Source organism: Rhinopithecus bieti, unplaced genomic scaffold (genome assembly GCF_001698545.2).
Source record: "Rhinopithecus bieti isolate Rb0 unplaced genomic scaffold, ASM169854v2 scaffold_6380, whole genome shotgun sequence".
NCBI lineage: Eukaryota > Metazoa > Chordata > Mammalia > Primates > Cercopithecidae > Rhinopithecus > Rhinopithecus bieti.
This window is the reverse complement of record NW_016806642.1, coordinates 12,624,955-12,646,560: the sequence shown is the minus strand read 5'-3', so window position 1 is coordinate 12,646,560 and position 21,606 is coordinate 12,624,955. Positions and strand designations below refer to the sequence as shown.

The window sequence follows — 21,606 nt, the reverse complement described above, 5'->3', positions numbered from 1 at the left end:
ATAACTAAGCCTTATTAGTAACAGCCATTATAGCAGCATGTATATGAACTCATTTATTTTCCCAACAACCTTATGACATAAATGCTATTATGAGTCCCAATTTACAGATGAGGAAACCAGGGCAGAAGTAAGGTTGGATAATTTGCTCAAGGTCACCTAGCTGGGGAATGAAAGAGCCAGGATTTGGACCCGGGACCCAATCTCTTAACCATTACACCCTACTGAGTCACATCCTAAGAGTGAGGAAATTTGGGGGAATGAGAGTAGAGGATCTGAGACAACTTCAGTAAGTATCATCTTGGGGAGTGGAAAGTGGGGTATATACCAGTTCATGGTTATCAACCTGGCCTGGCTTAAAGGAACAGATGTGAGCCTTGCCAGAGTAATTTAATTATAGCACTTCAAGGGCGCTCAGAACCAGTGACTTGCTAGGATCCCTGTCCACACAGCATAGAGACAAGGAGAAGAGGGAGTGTGGGCTACCCAGACGTGCCTCTCCATTGTCCAGTGGCAGGCTCAGTGGCAGGCAGGCTGAGACACCTGCACACATGGTGGGCATCAGAGAAGGTGTGGGCATTACGTAATGATCTGCAGGAAGGGATGAGACAGAGGGCTGCTCCCAAGATCCCATTCCTCCTGCATTCAGTTGCAGGCAGTGCACTTAGTTCATTGCAGGCACTCCATCAACCTGGTTCCAAGCAAGGTGTGGACATCAGGTGGCCTTGGGGCTATCATACTGAACTTTCAGCCTGATGGAAACTGGGCTGGCAAGGAAGTCGGAGGCAGGGCAGTCAAATTCCATGGAGGCCCATTACAGTCCCTGGGAATTTTCCCAGCAAACCTTTGCCTATGGGGACCAAGGCACAGAGGTGGGAGAAAGAGACAGAGAACCTTGCTGTGGCTGCCCCATCAGGGAGTATAATTACAGAGCTGGAAGGAACTTGGAGATAATCCAATCCAATGATATTCACACTGTGATCTGAGGAGCCTTGGGGTCTCAGAGCTGCCCCAGTGGAGGAGGGCGAGCCTGACAGACATCCAGCTTCAAATAGAGCAGCTCCACTTTCATCTGACTTCGAGGTTGGGGTCCACGTAAGATTTCATTTAGGAAAAATGAAATTGTGATGAAAAAAATAATGATTGAAAAATACCCATTGGATTAGTCCATCCTTCTCATATGATAGCGTCCAAAACTCAGGCCGAGCCCCAGGCTAGGCAATTCTCTGAGCTAGATTTCCAGATAGTCCATGGTCAGTGCATGTGTTCAGATGCTCTGTGCAGAGAGCCAGTCACCCTCTGTGCCTCTGTTGCCAGAGTCTGAGGGGGTTTGATTTGCAGCTCCTCATACAAAAGCTTAGCAATCCTCTCCAGGGAGGTGCCCGGCCAAACCTTTTCTCTGACTCCCCAGCGGGGCGGTGCTCCCCGTTCTCCACACCCTCCAGTGACTCTGTGTCATTCTTCCAACGGAGCACACCTTCTGCCTCCCTCCGCTATCCATCTTCCATGGAACGGCGGATTCCAATTTCATGAGATGGGCTCCCAGTGGCCTCTTCTCACTCCATCCAGAGTTTCAAATTAAGTGCACGGCAGTGAGCACAGAGGTCTTGGTTTGCTACCTGAAGGCATTTCCCCAAGGAGGGATTGCAGACAACTTTCAGGTAACAGGATGGCCCTCCCTCCTCAGTAGCAGCTCTGCAACCCCCTTGACAGTGCCCCCAGGGACAATTAAAAGCCTGTCTGCCATGGTCTCCACAGTGAAACTGCCCTTGCTACATTCAGGCTAGCAAAGAAGCAAAGACCCTATGTGCCTTGTCCGTAGGTACCTCCAACAAGCTGCAGTCAACCAAAGGAGGGGAGGCCAGTCCGTCTCCCAAGGGTCCCACCCACCCCTCCCTGTTCGTCACCAGACAGGCACTTCCTTCCTAACCATATGCTAACCTCCTCCTCCCTGGGAAACTTTCTCCACAGGAGCCAAAGCAGATGGGAGCTGGAGTTGCTGGAGCTCCTGGTCTGTGTGCAGAACAGGCACCCAGGAAAGGAGAAGAGAGTGTGACAATCCTGCGCCTCAGAATGGAGGGGCCTCGTGTCCAGGGCGGAAAGTACAAACGCAGGCTTGCTGAGGGCCTCTGAGCACAGGCTGGACCAGATGCTGTGGATCGCCCCTGCACTGACTATTGGATAAAGACTTCTTTCAACTGAGAGACAATGCAAATCAGCACACTTTTTTCTTTGTTCTGCCAGCTTCCAGGCCTAAGACTAGGTTTTGCTCTCTACAGCCAACTATTCTATTACTTACGAAACTCAATTATTTTATTCAGCAACTGGATGTTGACTGTTAACTAAAAGCTCTGTCCTGCTCACAGCACCTTGGATCATCAAAAAAATAAAGTAAAATAGAAAACTGAGAAAACTCAATCCATGACCAGAGAGAACTTACAGGATGTTAGAGACAAAGCAAGCAGACACCTCAAACAATCAATGCCCAATTAAACAAAGTAGGATGAGAATTCTCTTAGTTCTTTGATAACAATATTTGTTCTTTCATGGAAACATTATTAATTGGTAGGGTAAGCAGACACTCTGAAATAATGAGAAAAATATTAAAAATTGACTTGAGTTATTTCAATTTTCCTTCATTTGAACTCATTTATTAATTCAATTAATCTCTCTAGTTCCCTTAAGTTCTTACCACAAATGTGACATTTCTTCTAATTATTTTCTCATGGAACACTTCTTTTCCTTCATTGCAATTTTCATAACTAGTAATTATATTATCTTAGTCTCTTTGGGCTGCTCTAACAAAAAGCCTTAAACTAGGTGGCTTATAAACAACAGAAATTTATTTCTCACAGTTCTGGAGGCTGGGAAGTCCAAGATCAAGGCAGATTCAGTGTCTGGTGAGGGCCCACTTCTTAGTTTTTACAGGACTGTCTTACTGCTGTGTCCTTACATGGTAGAAGAGGCTAGGCAGTCTCTTAGGTCCCTTCTTTAAGGTCACTAATCCCATTCATGAGGGCTCCATTCTCATGACCTAATCACTTTCTGAATTTCCCACCTCCTCATGCCATCACTTTGGGGTTAGGATTTCAACATTTGAATTTTGAAGGGACCATGTTCAGATCATAGCATATATATTTAACCCCACATCTCCTGTGACTATTTAAGATCTATCTCTTCCTAAGAGATAATAATCTTGAGGGCAGAAGTCAAGTTTGTTTTGTTTAGCACTGTAGCCCCTGAGGTCAGGCTTTGCCTTAAATGTAGCAGAGACTTAGTAAGTAGCTGTGATTAAATAAGTGAATGAATTGAAGAGTCAATTCATAGATGAGGAGCACATTGGTCAGCCTCCCAGAGTGGAGAGTGGATTTGAAGAGGCCAACTAGTGACTATCAATTCACCTTCTCTGACCCATCTCTAGGGGAGGCCAATCATACCAGCCAGCCTCAGAATCCCACAGCACTCCAGTCATGCCTCAAATAGAGAACATTTTAGGTAGCACTGAATTTTCTGTTTATCCGTCAGTTTCCTGTATTAGATTGTGAGCTCCTTGAAGGCCAAATCTGCAATCCTAGTGCATAGTAGGTACTCAAGAAATGTCTGATGACTAACATATATATTGATGCTTCAAGTCATTCCAGAGTTCTCAATCTTGTTGAAGTAAGAATAAGAATTATGTATGCGAAACAACTAGAGGAGGCTTTAGGGAAATTAATTGTTGAGTTAATGCTAAAATATGTAGCACACAAAATAAGTGCTGAAGGAGGCCAGGTGGGAGAGAGATTTACCTTTCCATGAGTGTGTATATTGTGGATGGCATGGGGCTTGCCCCAGGCCCTGAAGGACTTTTCAAGTAGGCAAACAGGGAGGAGATCTCTCAGACAGAAATTCAGCATGAGACAAAGTCTGAAAGTGAGAAAGACAATTGGGGGTGTGTGCAGGTGCATATGTGTCAGGAATGGGGAGTGGGGAAAACAATGCATGTAAATAAAATAAGGCGTATAAAACACTTGGCACCATGCCTGTCATACAGGACATTATTAGCCTCACCCTTATCATCATCATTATTAAGACTATTATTAATTAAAGAATGTGATTTAGAAGTTGATTGCTGAACTCTTTAGATCTTCTGTCTGAAAAAAGAAAAAAGACTCTCTTATTGCCTTCCATCCTGTCATTAATTTGCTTTTTACTTTTTAACTTATATTAATAATTAACTTACATTCTTTATTTACTGAGTAGTGGCAGTTTCATGCTAGAAAGTGACCAAGGGCCAAATTGACCAGGCCACGTGAGCACTTTAAAGAGAGCATTTGATCATGACCTAAAAACAGTGGTTCTTAAATTTGGCTGTATGTTACAATCACCTGAGGAGTTTTTAAAACCCTGATGTCTACAGGCTGCACCCCAAACCAATTAAATCTTAATCACTGGGGTTAGGGACCAGACATTCGTAGTTTTTTGGGTTTTCTTTTGTTGGTGTTGTTTGTTTTGAGACAGAGTCTCCAGGCTGGAGTATAATGGTGTAATCTTGGCTCACTGCAACCTCTGCCTTCGGGGTTCAACCAATTCTCTTGACTCAGCCTCCTCAGTAGCTGGGACTGCAGGTGCACGCCACCATGATGCCCAGCTAATTTTTGTATTTTTAGTAGAGATGAGGTTTCGCCATATTGGTCAGGCTGGTCTCGAACTCCTGACCTCAGGTGATCCACCCGCCTCGGCCTCCCAGAGTGCTGGGATTACAGACGTGAGTCACTGTGCCTGGCCTGACATCCTTAGTTTTAAAAGTTCCCCAGGTGATTCCAAGTGCAGCCAAGTTTGAGGCTCCTGAGAGTGGAGAAATCATTATATGTGCATGGGGAACGGGGTCTGTGACAAAACAAAAAGGCAGAGACAGCAAAGTTATTTGTGCTATTTTAACTACTCCTATGCAAGATCTCTTAAGGTTTGTTTTCTGTGTCCTATTGTGCAGCCAATAAACTGAATCTCAGCAAGGTTGAGCCTCATGGGCCACAGAGCAGGCCAGGGTTTGAATGCGTCAAACACATGCTTCCATTTCCTCCACCCACCCTTCCCTCTGTCGGTGGAGGGATTTGGAGAATAGTGTGTGGGGCACAGGGGAGGGAGAGAAACCGGAGGCAGGGAGGCTCATCAGGAGGTAAGTGTAGTAATCTGGGCAAAAGATGAGAACTTTGAGATTAAGTAATTGCCTGAATCATCTGTGAGCCAAAACCACCGGCTGAGCAATGCCATCTTCCTATCTTCTGAGCCAGAGAAGCCAAGCCAGCACCTGTCCCACTCCTCTGAGGATGCTACATCCCCAGGAGCTTTAAAAATTAAAATACAGTGGCAGTTTCAAGCATAGCAACCCTTTACTACATCAGCAGCTTTCCCTCTTCAAGAATGGCTCTCACAAAGCAAAAAGCATAAAGCTCATCCAATGCATTTTCCCTTAGGTCTTTTAAGAAGATCTATAATCTAAGGTTTTATAGGTAGTGGGTGTAAATACATGGTTTAAAGATATAATCTTCAGCTTGACAAGGTGTCTTTTGAAAAGTAAATTAATGACAGAATAAAAAGCAATAAGGAGAGGCTTTTTTCTTTTTTTTCTTCTTTGTGAGCAAGGAAGATCTAAAGAGTTCAGCACTCAATGAATCTCTTCTGAACTATATGCCTTTAGGGTGAAGAAAATGGACAGAGAGAAAGCGTAGGCTTCAAAAGCCACATTGCAGAAATGAGAGATGGCAAAGTGAAGCCATTGAGTGCCGTGAGAGGAGGGGGGTGTGATATGGATTAGAGCAATGGCATGAAGAAAATTTATGGTGCTACTCCTTCACTTCAGAAATGGGCAAAATACTCTCGGAGATCTCTTGTGCAGGCCCCATGCTGGGTGCTGGAGGTTCAGAAAAGGATCAGACATGGTCCCATCCCTGGAAGAATGCAGTCTGGTAAAGGAGAACTGTGAACAATGGCAATAGGTCCCAGGCAGCAGGAAGTCCAGGGACCTGTCGGGGATGACCAGCTGTGGGAGCAGGGCAGGCAGCCAGGACATGGCCAGCAGAATCTCAGACACAATGAGAGTTGGAGCATCAAAGAAAGCAGAAGGAGGGACCCGATTGTGCAGGGGAATGGTGCCAAGTGACAGAGCTGGAAAACCAGGAGATAGAGTGTGGGGCAATTTTTGCTCAGCTCTTTGGGTAATGGTGCTGGAGTTTGTCAGGCTGGAGATGACTGAGTTTGGAATTCCAGTTTGGTCACCGGGCCTTTCCTGAGGGTAGCCAGTGCTGGGTCCCAGGGAGATTCCTAAAGACAGCCCCTTTCCTGATTACCCTGGGCTACTCTCGGGCTTTCAGCAAGCCCACAGCTATTGTTATAAAGGCCACGAATTTCAAACTGGATTCATAAAGCACATCTCTGAGGCTGTTGTACCCCTCCACCTTTACTTCTCCGTTCAGACTCTATGAGCCAATTGTGCTAGAAATCTATTGCACCTGACGTGAGGAACAAAGATCTGTGTAACTAGCCCTTGGCTCCCTCTCATTTCCTTCCCTTCAGTTCTTTTCTCAATGATGCTGCTCCAGTCATGCAGGCCCTTTTGCCATTCCTCATGCACACCAGGCCCTCCCCTCCTCAGGACCTTTGCACCTGCTGTCCTCTCTGCCTGAGATGCTCACCATCTAAATGAGCTCATCCACAGCTCACTTCCTCATTTCATTCAAGTCTTTGCTCAAGTGTCACCTCTGCAAAGACATTATCTGTCCACCCTGTGTAAAGAGGCTCACCCTTTTCATTTATTTTTCTCATACAGAATTACCATTACCTGACATTATAGATTTATTTATTTGTTCTTTTTTTCTTCTCATATGTTATGGACTGCATGTTTGTGTAACCCCAAATGCCTATGTGGAAATCCTAATCCCTAATAGGATGGTATTGGGAGGTGGGGCTTTTGGGAGTGCTTAGGTCACGAAGATGGAGTCCTCATGATGTGATTAGTGCCCTTATAAGGAGAGACACCAGAGAGCTTGCTTCTCTCTGCAATCTGCCATGTGAGGGATACAACAAGAAGATAGTGGTCTGCAAATCAGAAAGAGTGAGTCATCAGACACTGAATGGGCTGGCACCTTGCTCTTGGAATTGCCAGTCTCCAGAACTGTGAGAAATAAATGTCTGTTGTTTAAGCCATCCAGTTGATTGTCTTCTTCTATAGCAGTCTGACACGACTAAGACAGTGTGACTCCTCCCATTATTAAGCAAGCCTTTTCATGGTTAGATCCCCAGTATCAAAAAGTATTTAGCCTTAGTAGGGATTCAGTAAACATTTATTGAATTCAAGAACTATTTCCAATTTAGTTCCCCAAATAGGTCAGGCCTTCTGTTGCCTCCAGCTTTTGCACATACTACTCCTGGAAGAACTACCCCACTCCCACTTCTCAGCTCTCATCTTCTCCTAGCCCCTCACCAGCACTTTCCTGGGTGTAGGTTAGGCGTCCATTCATCCAGAAAACCAACCATGACCGCTTCCATTACCCCACACTTTATCAGGTCCTCCTCCCTCACACAGCTCTGTATTCCAGCACTTTCCATGCTCCATTCCTGTAGCCTAGTTGTGTGTCTACCCCACCCAGTGACTTCTTGCAGGGCAAGTGGGGAATCCTATTTACCGTTGAAGCCCTAGCACCTAGCATCATACTTTGTACATAGGAATTTTCCAGGGAAAGTTTGTTGGCTGCTGTTGTCTCTGGTTTCTCTGTCCTGGAGGCAAAGACTCTAGAACGGTTTTAGTGTCTAGCCTGCAGAAACTTGTGAGAGGAAACCTAATGAAAGACACTTTCACAGGACTCCTGAGTCCTGCAACCTTCTTGGTATGTCAGAGGACAGCCGAGCCCACACCGTTCCTGAAGGCTGCACAAAATCAAGACAGAGCCCACCTTTTTCACCTTAGTGAAGGGAAGTCCATCAAATTGAGTTAAAAAATTTCTCGTTCACGGTCTTAGGATTTCCCCTGGGAGAGATAAAGGAAAATATGTTTCCCTTCTATATTAACAGCTTAAAATGTGAGATAAATCTTCCCATCCTAACCTGTTTATAACAAATGAACTCTGCTGACCAGTGGCATGATACATGTCTGACAGATCTATTTATCCATTCTATTTCTTTAGAGATAGCAGCTAAAAAGTTTTATCTATGATTTGTCTCCCTCCCCAGTTCCCATTTTCCTAACCAAGCATGTGGAGCAAGCATTTGATGGATGGACGGTGTTTGGGATAAAAGGGGCCAGAATCAGATAGTTTTCAGGATGTGAGCAAACTGGCTTATTAACAAGGAGTCATCTGGCAGGAGGTGGTGAGGGAAGGAGGAGTGAATATAAACAATGGCCAATGATGGATGAAGGGACACCTGGGGTTGCAAGGTGTAGACTCGAGATAACTGGTGGATGCAGCCAATAGGGATAATGGAAGTACCCAGGCTCCGGCATGGCCTCCTACACAGAGGTGAATGTCAGACTAGCCGCTTGACTCCCTTTGACAATCCTCTGAGAATTCCTCACTGCAAATGCAATCACTATTTCTTTTCGTTCTTCTTTTGGTGAAATGCATCCACCTGCCCAAAGAGACAGATGCTAGGCAGGGTAAAAAGAGGCAGAAGTTAGGCAGGACTGTTTTGTTCAGCACCCAAGAATATTAATCCTCATACTTGTGCCCTGAAGATTGACAGTCTCATTTTCTGATGAGGACACTGAGGCCAAGAAAGGAAAAGTGACTTGATTCAAACCACACAGCTAGGAAGTAATGGCGTTGGGTGTTACACCTGTCTATTGCAAAACCTTCCAAACCTGCTCAGTTTCTCTGCTGCAGGGATGTCAGATGAAGGGCCTTTCTCTACCCCTGCTACGTAAACAGGCAGGTGGGCATTTGCCTTACGGATGAAGCTGGATCTACCTCTGCTGTTGTGGGAGACATGAGGACAGAGGCTGCAGCTCTTGGACTGAGCTCTGCTGCTTTCAAGCTGTGTGGTCTTGGGCAAATCACTCAGGTTCTCCAAGGCTCTGTCTCATCACCTGTCAAAGGCAGATAATAAATCCTTCCTGTTGCAGGCATTGAGAGGATTAAGCTGGATTAGGTATGTGAAAGTTCTTTGTAACTGGTAATGCCCTCTGCAAATATTAGTTGTTATGCTGATACATTTTTTTCTTAATAACCCAGAGCTTGGGATATAAAAATCATCCATGTCCTTTATTAAGACATTCCCTAGGAGCTAAGCTATTTTATGTCTTTTTGTTCTTGTATGATATAGTGGGTTTTACACTGAAATGTCTGTAAAGCAGTTTTAAATGACTTAAAAAATAACCAACCTGTGGTTCTTGTTGATGTTTTGAAAATCCCTGGAAATGATGATAGTAATGATATAGCTAATTATGGAATGCTTACTAGGTTCAGGGTGCTCTTCTAAATGCAGTAATTCACATAATGTTCACAACACCCTAGGAGGCTGACACTGCCACCATCCCCATCTTACAAATGAGGAGATGGAGACACAGACAGGTACATAACTTGTATAAGGCCACAAGGTATTAAGTCACAGAGCCAGATTTCAAACATCAGCAGTCTGGCTTCCAAGCACTATGCTGTTTGGTCTCTCTCTATGCTGTCCTTCCAGTTTTGCCTAAGAGGTTGTGACAACACCCCCAGTATCTCCATAAACAGATCCCTGAGTTTCTGAATACCTCATTATTGGAATCTGGCCTAACATTTAAGAATGATAACTCAAAGAAGAAAATACAACATAGAAAAATCTGATTTGTGCCAACATTCAATAAATAGGGAATCTCAAAGACCTAATATGCACTATGCTAATGTGTTGCCATTAGGTTTTTTGTGGCCATTCTAGGTTTAAAACTAATGTTGAGATGAGAACACTGAGGGTGAAGCAGAATGCTGCAAGATGATTTTTTTCAGTTCCTCTTTCCTACCTCTGCCACATAGTAGGCAGGCCTTTTAAAATCTCTTGAGCCTTGGTTTTCTCATCAACCTGTCAATGTGCTTCTCAGGTTTACTCCACCAAGAATTGCGGAGATTTTGTTCCCTTCCTTGGCAAAGCTTCCTTGGGGATTCCTGGCTGTCCCCAGGAGGTGTCAACAATACCACCTCCAAACAGGTATTATCAGTCCCTTCATGACATCAGCTGTTTTTTCTTCCCTTTTATTTCACTTTGCTCTTGCACTGCTGCCCACAAAGCCAGTTGAAAGTGCCTATCCTTCACTACTATATGGGTTGCCCCTATCACGGGGTTGCTTTGCCCCTACTCTCATGATACCACTGTCATGTACCACAAATTCACTAAAGGTTCTCACCAGCATGAGAAAGTTCTTCCCTAGGCCCTACTTATTCCTTTCATTAATTCGTTAGTTACACAATTATTTATTGATGGTCTACTTATGCCAGTCACTAAACTTAGAAGTTGGGATATATTAGCACAGTAGATACTGTCCCTGACTTCATGAATGCCATATTTGAGAAAGAATAAGCAGCAAGTAAATTATACAATGTCTGCAAAGTCTAGAAACATTGGTGAGTAGACATGATGTCATTAAGGACATCTTCAATCTATAAAACGAAATATCATCTCTATTTTCAGACTTTCAGACTTACTTCTATTATGATGGCGGAAGTACAGAGTGAAATGAAAATAGAGAGAGTAGACATCTCTCTCTTAACCTAATGGAAGCAAGGACAGCTGTAGGAAAGAAGAGATAGCTGAGACCTGGAGGATGAGTGAGGAATTGGCCTCAACAGAAGGGCGAGTGGTGGGGCTGCTGTGTGCAAGATCCTATGACCAGTATGTTTTTCCACCAAGGTGCAGATCGTGAAGGTCACCAGGCTGATGTCCTCAAGGGCTTTCTGTGCCAGGCCCACTTTCTCCTGAGGACTTTTTTTTTATAAGTACTTGGGAGCAGGCCACAGTCCTCTTCTTTAAGACAGAGATGACTTTTCCTTCTATCTGGATTTTCTGCCAGCAAGTGCTCTTTCTCCTGACCTCTGTATCCCATCCTGACTTCTATAGTTGACTCATTAGTCATAAGGATCGAGTTTCCATTTGCAGCTTTCTCTACCTGTCATCCAATGATCATATTAATATCTACCTTATGAAATTCAGATGAAGATTAAATAACATAATGTAGGTTAAAAGACTTCATAAACTGGGAAGCACTCTATAATTGGCAGCTATTATTATTATTACTATTGTTAAACTAATTATAATAATTATTATTCCCACAGAAGTTATGTTATTAGTCCAAGGTCACACGAAAAGCCTCCCACTTGGACATTAAGCACATGGAGCTAAAAGCATTTCAAAGATTTATGTTCTGGGATGCAAAAATCTCCCACATCCAGGCATCTTGTGCTGTGTTCAAGCTTCCAGGACCACAGCCAAACTGTCCTGCCTGGACTCTGCCCCTTGAATGCTGCAGCTCCTTCACCGGTACACTAGTGAAAGCCACAGTTGCCAAGATTTTCCAAAAGCACAGTTTGCATTTATTTTGTTTAATTCTTGCATTATGTTTCAGCCTCCTCCAAAATGCATTTGTTTGCAGAAAGAGCCACGTGGGGAAGTTCAGCCCACAAATAAGAATATAATTATTACGCAGTTTAGCAATGCCTGGGCGTCACCCGGGTATTCACTCGTGCTCCAAAATTCAATTGTCGCTCCTTCAAGACCGTATTTAATAGGATAAACAATTTCTGCTAAATGCAATAAATGTGAACCTGGGCTGTCATCTCCATAATCAACTCAAATTTCCCATTAGAAACAGTGGCTGTGATTGAGATTCAGAATTTAATTTGGCAGCGCTCGCTTCAGCGTGCTAGTGTCAGCTTCATGGGAGCCTCCCATCAAGCAAAGACAGAACTGCTCTTCCCTGTCTCGAGGGAATCTTAAAAGAAGATAGATTATAACTCAAGAAAATTATACGGCTTCAGTATAATGAAAGAGATAAAACATTATTGGATTATCCTGTTGAAATAACAGCAGACGGCAAAGCAATAATATTAAACCAAACAAGGGCCCAGACCCGTCAGCTGAATTGCAGGGGCCACGGGGATGCAGGAAGGCAGGCAGGATCACCACAACTTGCTGGAAGAACCCCTAGCAGTACAATAGAAGCTCCTTCTGATGGCTGTTCTATGGACTCAATTCCAGACAGCTGGTTGGGTGAGATTGCTGTGTGCCAGTAACCAAAGCTTGGTGTCATATGTTAAGGTCTCAGGCCCCAGCATCAAACCCAGTGGTAAACTCCAAGCAAATGGTTTGGCTGAAAATCAATGGGTTGAATCAATAGGATGAACCAATTCACCTTTAACCAACTGCTTTTTACTCTACCAACTTTATTTCAACAAATTCACCTGAAGTACTTAAATCAGACAGGAGGGGCCCAAGAGCAAAGAAAATCTTACAGGATGTTTTAATATGATGGAATGAATGAGAGAAATAAAGCTTAAATGCTCACTTGACAATCTAGAAAATTAAAATTTTATTTCTGGTAGCCCAGAGAAAAATTGTCTTCTTATTCTCTTCTTCAAGCCTTCTGCCCTACCCCCAAAATGGTATTTGCACAAGAGCATAAGTGAGCAAAGTAGAATGTACAGACAGTTTCATGGGGGAGGTAGGGAACAGTTTACTTTGCACATTACCCCACAACCATCAACTTAAAATTCTCTTTCACGTGTTTCCTCTTCCAGCCACCATGATCTTCTCTTCTCTTTCAACTTTCTCTCCTTTTTCAACCTTCTCTCCTTCAGGTATCAGTTTCCCTGGCTCTTGTCTCCAGCTCAGGATCTTCCCTGGGAACCCACCTTGCCACTCCTTTATTAAGCACAACAATTCCACTCTGCCCCAGAACTCCTGCTTCCAGCATGTATAATCACACCCTTCCTATACGCAGCATCAAAGTGAGCTGGGGGACCACGATCCTCTCTCCTCAGAAGGGAGTGGCTGGAGATTTGTCAATCACACACACACACACACACACACACACACACACACACACACACAGACACAGTAATTTCTGCTGCATTTTATTTCATGAAAAACTCTTTGTTAATCAGATACTCATTTACTGACAGGTAAGAGAGCATCATAGTTAAGAATTTAAAATTCTAGAGCCTGAATTTGCAGCCCAGGTCTGCCGCTTTCTAACTGTGTAACAATGGACAAATTGCTTAAGTGCTGTAAGCCTCAGTTCCCCCAGCTGTTCTGGCATCTACTTTATAAGACTGTCATGAGGATAGAAGGAATTAATATACAGAACACATGGCTGACATATAGTAGTCATCCAATAAACAGGAACTACTATTATTATTGAACAAGACCTTGTACTCATCAAGGAAAGTACATATTAATATTCATTCATCTATTCATTATTAACCACCTACTATACGCCAGGCGCAGCTAGAAAGTGGAAGTGAAATGTGAACAACTTCCAACACAATTCCTGGCTGGTAGTCAATATGAGTGAAATAAAGTTGTAGAGTGAGTAAGGTGAGGATTACAAAGATGCTTAAGCCTTTAACTCAGTATTTATTTAAATCAACTGGCATTTTACAAGCTAATATCTCTATTTTAAACAGCCTGCATGGCACTGCCTTTTGTCCTTGCATGAACCCCAGCTGGAAACTGGTGTAGGGGTGAGCTGGCCTGAGTATTTGAGGGCTCAGAGCTCTCACTGTATGTAGCCCACTGCTGTATTATCTGCTAGGAGCAGTCAAGTGTTTCTGAAGCAGGGCCTGAGCAGCGGCTGCCCCCATTTTGAGGAGGTGGATTGTTACACTGCCTTTGTCTTGTCTTACGTCCTCCAGAGCATGAAGACCAACTTGACCAGCAATTCCACTTCCCATCAATGGGGATATCTATAAGAAAGAAGGTCAACAAACATCAATTAGCCCTTCTTATATTCTGGTGCCTTACTGGGGTTGGGTGAGGTATGCAAGCCAAAAGGCTTTGGGAGTCTGAATCTCTAAGCTTCCTGCTGCAGTTGACTGGCCATCTTCCTAGCCATTGTACTTGTCATGCTCCTGCCTACCACAAGGCCTTTGGATAGGCTTTCCCCCCTTGCCCAGAACACTCTTCCCTCCTCTACTCACCTGGTAAATCCAATTGACCCCTCAGATCTTAGTAAAAGTGTTATTTCCTTGGGAAAACCTTATCTGACTCCCCAACTCCCTATCAGTTCCCTGTGACTCCTAACTTTCCATCAGTTCCCATAGTTTAAGTTCTCTGAGCATTTTGTAGCAGTTGTTACAATTTAAACTTTAAAGAACTTTATGGGACAATTCAAATGATATTGGCCTTCCTTTCCAAAGCAAAGTCTCCATTGTGACAGGGGCTATATCTGATTTGCTCACCCAGCAGCTAAACTGGCACACAGGAGGCCCTTGCTAAGCATATGTTGAATGGATGAATGGATGAATAAATAAATGAATGAATGGTTTCCAGCTTAGACAGATCCCAGCTATAGGATGCTGGACAGTTACCTTCTTCTCAACCTATATAATGGAGCTGTGTTATCTACTGTGAGCAATGGATGTTGTAGATGAGGTGACAACAGACACCAGTGCTTTCCACACCCTGACACTTTGCTTTCACTTGAGGATTTTTGATTGTTGGTGAGATTGGCAAGTCATCAATCACTTCCATCATGATATATCGTGTGTCCAGCTATGCCACTGCCTCACAGTGTAATTCTGGGTAAATTACTTAAATAACTCTGGGCCTCTCCATTTGAAAAATAAGAGAGCTGGAGTGCATGGTTCCCAAGGGCTCCTCCAGCCAATAAGAACCCTGTGGTTGTGTGACTGCAGACTCACTGGGAAGACGACTGTTACGGGCATGGTTGAAGTGCAAGATGAGAAGGTGGACAACCTTGAGTGTTTCACTGGGAACATAAGAGTGCAGGCAGTAGTTACGATCAAAGGCTGTGGGGGCAGACCCACTGGACCTGAAACTCAGTTTCTATACTTCCTAACTGCATGACTATTGGGCATGTTAGTGAGTGACCCATTGAACCTCAGTTTCTTCATCCATAAAATGGGAATATCAATAATATCTACTTCATGGGGTTGTTGTGAGGATTAAAGAATTTAATATATATAAGATGCAAAGTAACAATGTGCTCTTTAAAAAGTAACCAATGTTATCTTGCTTTTACAATGTGTAAGGTATCATTCCAAATGCTTTATATGCCTCGTTACAAACTCAAGACAACTCTATGAGGTAGTTAATATGATCATATTCATCTTACAGGCATAGAAACTGAGGCATAAAGAGGCCGAGCATCTTGCTCAAGGTCAGTTATTAAATGATGGAGATGGAATTTCAACCCAAGCTGAGTTCAAGCACTCAGCAAGGTGTCTAGTATATAGTAAAGTGTCCAGTAAATGTTCGTTGTTTGTTTTACATGTGCCATTTCCATATTGAACAGTATCACCAAAAAGTCACAGAAAGGAATAAAAGTGAGAGAGGAGTGAAAGGTTGAGAACTCTTATGTGTTAAATTGGCCAAAGAATTTGAGAGCTGGAAGGGATCTTAATGATAGCCAAGTCTTTCATTTGTTAATTCAGCTATTATCACTGAGCAGCAGCTGCGCCTGGCTACTGAGACACAGAGGTAAATGGGATATGGTCCCTACTCACAGGTGCAGGGGAGCTAGATAGACACATCAACCCAAAGTACAATACACAAAGAGCTATAATAGATACATGTTCAAAGTCCCGGGGGAGCCAGCAGGAGGAATTAGCTAATTCCTTGGGGATTAGAGGAATTTTCTATGGAGGAGGGGGCATCCATGCTGGAATTTGAGGGCTGAATAGGAGCATCCTAAGCAGAAAAAGAGGGTAAGCATTCCAGAATGATCCAAAGAGATGGCTTACAAAAGCCACGCATTGATATTTCTCTAACATGCAGCACTCTGTGTTGTAAAAATAATGAAATGAGTAACAATCAATGCATCAGTTATTAAATGATGGAGATAGAATTTCAACCCAAGCTGAGTTTAAGCAGGATGGATCTCAGGTTTCCTAGTATCCAGCCCCACACTCCACACCCGCACCTTGCTCTTGTTCTGGTGAATTATTCTCTGGACCTCCCCAGAGTTCCTTTTCCAATCAACTTACTCTTCCGATAGGAGATCTCACAGGCTAGGCCTTGGGATCCAACAGGACAGATGCAGTCACAGCGTGATCCTGAGAAGACAAGGCAGAGAAAGTGTGAATCATGCCAGGTGGAGCAAAGAACTCCTGGAGCTCAGCCCTGCACATCACTGCAGTTCCATCAGGTTAAAACAGAGCACATATTTAGTTAAATAGCTTGCTAAGGGCAGGTTCAGTGCCAGGAATACCTACTCCTTTCCTGAGGGCCTTTGCCATGAAGGGGTGTTTATTGCCATCCCTGGGAATACATAAAGTTGTTGAGGACAATTACTCATTAGCTGACATTTGACCCATTCTTAAATGCTTTCAGTGTCGGAAGCTACATTAGCAGTCACTGAGGCCAATTGTCATTGACGTTCAACTTCATCCCAAATAATTGCCTAGCCTAGGCTTGAATACCTCAAGGATGGGGAACTCCTTACTCTTAGATGTCTCATCTGACTTTTGGCCAGTTCTGACTCCTTGGAAGTAATTCCCTATGCGAATTTGCAATCTGTCAAGGAACTTCTCATCTGAATCAAAGAGATCAAAGAAATCTCTTTACAGGATTGCCCACCATAGGTCAGGCCCTGCAAGCACCCCAGTCTCTGGCTCCATATTCTCCCTCACCTTCACCCTATAGCCTCAGGTGGGTCCAAGTTTCTGGGTCCAAATTTCACACAAGGCAAGGGAGAGTTCAGCAACCCTAGATTAAAATCTTGAGCTGATGAGCTGATTCCACTTGCTGCAGAACTAACCCTCACATAGGGGTCCTTGTGCTGATAGCAGAACTTTTAGGCCGTATGCTCTCACTTATGTCTTCTCTGCTCATGTCCATCCTGTCCAAAGAGCTAGAGACATATTCCTTAATCCCAGTCTGGCAACTGGACTCTTTCTGCCTGAGAATATGCCTTCTTCTTTGTCCCTTCCATTGAGCTAACTTCATTCACATGGGCTCTGCCTTGACTCCAGCTGGTTCCTGGGCTGGGACTTGCTGTAACCAGTTGCTCCTGATGCCCTGGTTTGTGTGCTGGGCTGGCCTCTTTTTTACAGTCTTGTTAACCGATCACAACAGGAGCATAAGATCCCAGGCTTTCACCCCTCCCAGTCTGCTCTGCCCACTGCAGTGACACCAGGCATGTCTCTTGAGTTTAACAATCAAGTTCTAGTGGCCCATCCTTGCTGCTACCCACAAATCTTATTACATATTAGTCAGGACATGCACAAAGGGCTTCTCCTACTCAGCCCAGGCCATCTTCTGGGTAGAGATACTCTGAGTCTATTCCCACTCCTTGCTGTGGACCACAGGGTCTCAGCCTGCTCCTGAATTCAGCTTAATGATGCTGTCACCCACAGTAACCCATGGGGCTAGAACCCAGGTATACTGACAGCCAGAGTAGTTTCTCCCGGTGGACTAAATTCTGACTTCTTGGTAAATAGAAGCAGGCAAATGGCTGGCCCCTAGTCTGCTTCAGATTATGGTTTCTACCAGGGACACTGGCTGCCTGAAAGTGGTACCTTTCAGGACAGGGACTCCATTCCCTTGACAGGGAGCACAGTGGCAGGAACTAACTTCCTTCTGGAACTCCTCCAGCGCCTGCTTCATGTTCTGCTTCACTGTGCTCGAATAGGCAAAATCTGTGGCTGTCACTAGTTCGTACAAAGGCTCCACCTGGAAAGAGAAAAGGGCACTTATTTAAAGAGAAAAACATTTATCAAGTAGAAGTGTAAAGCAAAACTACAAAGGAATGGACCGGGATCAGTGCACAGAGACCACATGTGGGTTCCTATGAAACTAGATAGATCCCCCATCTTCTCTCTGCTTCCCCTTACCCGATATACACAAATTAGCTTACTCAAGTTCAGGTCAACAAACACTGAGAATGCTTACCAAGTGCTAGGCATTAAGCAAAAAAAAAAAAAAAGGCTAAGATAAAATCCCTGCTGTCAAGGAACTCAGAATCGAGAGAGACAGAGACAAACATACCAACAGATGGTTACCACATGGTGGTTACAGGCAAGAGCAGAAACTTGCAGAAAGAAGCAGGTGAGAGCAGAAAGGAGTGGATGGTTCATCTATCTTTGGTGGGGCAGAGAAGGTGATTTTCCAGCAGCTCTTTGGAAGGATTATAGGAGTACCGTCCCAACATCACTATGCCCTCCAAACCTATCAAAATCATGCCCATCCCGTAAGAGTCACCATCAGGAACCTTCCAGAGCTCCAAAGCTCACAGGACACCTTCCCTCCATTAATCACTAAAGGTACTGTCTGCACTACTCATCTGAAACAAATCCCAGGTTTTTTACTGCTCCTTTATAGTCAACACTGTTTTTTTTTTTTTTTTTTTTTTTGGAGGTTTTTTTTTTTTTTTTTTTTTTTTTTTTTTTCTTTTCTGATTAGATTGTAAGCTCCTGGAGATCAGGGCAACGTCTCAGCTCTGTGTTTCGAGAGTCCAGCCCCCAGCTAAGTGAATATAGTGGCTGGATGGATGTAGGCGGATGGAAGGCCTCATTAAGGTGATGGCAGGAGGTATGGATGAGAGGATTTGGCTGTCAGAAGCATAGAGGAAGAATCAGCAGATGCTGTTCACTCGGTGGGCATGGCCGTGTTTGAGAGGGAGATGTCACAGATAGATGTGGCATTGTTTGTGGGTTAGAAAAACCAGAGGCACAGACAGTCCAAATAGATAGTTTAAAATGTTCTATTCCTCTTGACTCAAGTTGCAACTCCAGGGCCAGGTTCCTCTCCAGGTTTTGCTTGTGATTCTGCCCTAATCCTGCCCTGGAGAGTTTAGGGTCTGTCTAAATGCAGGCAATCATGACTAATAGAAGCCTCCCTTGGGAAGAAAATTGCTTCCATTTCTTAATGCATCTGACGCTGACCTTCGCTCCAGTGGGCAAAGCAAGGCCCCTTGGTGGTCCCATTGTCTCACCATTTTGTGGTCAATGAATTGATCCAGGGGCTGTTTGCAGAACCATCCAACCTGCTGGCCACACAAGGGGTGGGGGTGGGAGTTTGGAGACAAAAGAGGGGAGCTTGCTTTACACCAGTGAAGAGCTCCTCCAATAATCTGATTTTGCTCCCGAAGCACCTTAAAAGACTGCCATTAACCACAAAGGCATTTTCCTACCAGCACTGAGATTTGCTGCAGGAGACAGAGGAAATCAGAGGCCAAACTGGAATGAATCTTCCATATGTACTGTGTCCTGGGAGCTGTGTGGAGGTCTACAAATACGATCCTACTTCGTCCTCACAAACTAGCAATTATCAGCCCCATTTTCAGGTGAGGCTAAGTAATTTGATCAGTTCACAATATGGTATTACCAGAATTCGGTTCCCAAACCTGTGTTTTTCCTCCTACTTCACTGTGATTATTGATAAAAATGGCTTGATTATTCCCATTTACAATCTCCCTCCTAGGCTTCTCCAAATTTTGCAAGCTATGATTTGACTTGCAGTTTAACAGCAACTCCTCAAGACTCCAAATTTCCTTTTTAAACTTAATATAGCACATTCATCTGTTCTTTGATTTGCTCCTCATTTTTTCCTGTCTTTTTTTCTTCTCTCCTTTTGCTCCTCCCTCCTTACCTTTTGTCCTCCTTTTCTCTTTCTCTTTCTTTCCCACCTCTTTCCCCAAATACACAATTCTAACCACTCACATTGACCATTGAATCCTTAACACACCTGCCCTTGTGAAAAATTTCTTTTATCATATTGCTGCAAAGAACTGGTGAGCACCGACTAAACTCTACACAAGTTTCTATACTAAACCTTGGTGTTCTTAGCAATAACAAATAATTATTACCATAGCTAGCATTTATTAGGTGCTGAATTAAATACTTCACATACATTATCTAACTTAATCTTTACAACAATCTTATGAGGTCATTAGTCTTTTGTTTCCTTCTTGTACAGGTGAAAAAGCTGAGGCACAGAGACATTAAGTAGATTCACAAAAGTCACAAAGCTAGTGAGTAGTGGAAAAAGGATGTGACCTGTTAACACTGTGGTCTGTTCCTTTCAGTGTGTATTTTTGGGGAGGTAGATGGACCTATCCAAAGGATGAACAGGTAACTATTTACACCAAATTGGTGGCAAAAGGGCAATTTTATATCTCACTTTCTTCACTTATCATCAGAATATGAGCATTTTCCCACACGATTCCATCGTCTTTGACAAAATGGCTTCTCACAGCTTCAGAGTATCCTTCTATATGGGTGAGCCACAATGTATTCAACTCTTCATCTGTTCTTGAGCCTTTAGGACTCGAGAGTTTCCTTTCTTTCTTTTCCATTTTGCTACTTCAAATAACAAACTAAGACATGCCTTTACACATGCATCTTTACCAACTTGTCAAATTATTTCGTTAGTACACTTTTGCATTGGGGGTTGTTGGATGAAAAGCTATAAGCATTTTTAATGTATTGGATATATCCGCTTAAATTCTGTTCCTAAAGAATTGTATGAAATTATATTCCCATCCTATTTGACAGAAATATCCATCTCATCACAGTCAATGCCAGTGAGTATTGTAGACTTTTAATCACTGTCCATTTAATAGGTAGAATATAATATTGTAGTTACTTTAATTTTTATTTTTTATGACTACAGAGGTTAAACATTTTGTATCTTTATAAACCAACTGAGAAGTGTTCATCTCCTTTGAGATGTCTCTTTCTTCAAAACTATCTTTCCTTACATGTTAAGGATCTCATTTGTGGTAAAATTTTTTTTGATGTGTTATCAGCCATTTAGTTATATTCGAGGGTTTTCTTTGTTTCTTCTTTTCCTTTTTTCTTTTTTTTCTGGAGACAGAGCCTTACTCTGTCACCCAGGCTGGAGTGCAATGGCACCATCTCAGCTCACTGCAACCTCCACCTCCCGGGTTCAAGAGATTCTCCTGCCTCAGCCTCCCGAGTAGCTGGATTACATGCGCCTGCCACCAAACCCAGCTAATTTTTCTATTTTTAGTAGAAATGGTTTTCACCATGTTGGCCAGGTTGATCTTGAACTCCTGACCTCATGTCATCCACCCTCCTTGGCCTCTCACAGTGCTGGGATTACAGGTGTGAACCACTGCACCTGCTGGATTTTCCTTTTTGAAATTCAGAATTTATTTTTGCAGGTGAGCTTTGTCGGTCCAAATCCAACATTGTCTTTCCAGGCATATGCTGCCACAACATTTATATTTTAAGCACTCTCTGGACCAGAGTAATTTGCTTTGAGAAAATCTTTGAATAATTTGCTTTGAGAAAGGTATGAGGGTCATTATTACAGTTTATTAAATACTTTAGCTTCTTTTCTTTCTGGGCACATGGTAAGGCTGCCATTTTTGCTCTCTTTGAAGGCAGGTTTGCAATGTGACTTGTTTTAACCAGTGACAGGTGAGAAGAGAGTGTCACTTCAAGGTCGAGGCTTTCCAAA

The 21,606-nt window shown here is 43.5% G+C and overlaps 2 protein-coding genes across 2 annotated transcripts in view; one reads left to right on the top strand and one right to left on the bottom strand.

Annotated features, from left to right (window-relative positions):
- C8A (complement C8 alpha chain) overlaps positions 1–2,626 on the top strand; it is a 64,204-nt gene extending 61,578 nt beyond the window's left edge. The window contains exon 11 of the mRNA XM_017877262.1: positions 1,969–2,626. Within this exon, the coding sequence (XP_017732751.1) occupies positions 1,969–2,120 (152 nt within the window). The 3' untranslated portion in view covers positions 2,121–2,626. The remainder of the gene's footprint in view (positions 1–1,968) is intronic.
- Positions 2,627–13,057: 10,431 nt separating this feature from the next.
- C8B (complement C8 beta chain) overlaps positions 13,058–21,606 on the bottom strand; it is a 41,827-nt gene continuing 33,278 nt past the window's right edge. Inside the window, exons 10-12 of the mRNA XM_017877261.1 lie at positions 17,700–17,853; positions 16,167–16,235; positions 13,058–13,904 (exon numbers count right to left, since the gene is read on the bottom strand). Coding sequence (XP_017732750.1) covers positions 13,750–13,904; positions 16,167–16,235; positions 17,700–17,853 — 378 coding nt within the window. The 3' untranslated portion in view covers positions 13,058–13,749. The remainder of the gene's footprint in view (positions 13,905–16,166; positions 16,236–17,699; positions 17,854–21,606) is intronic.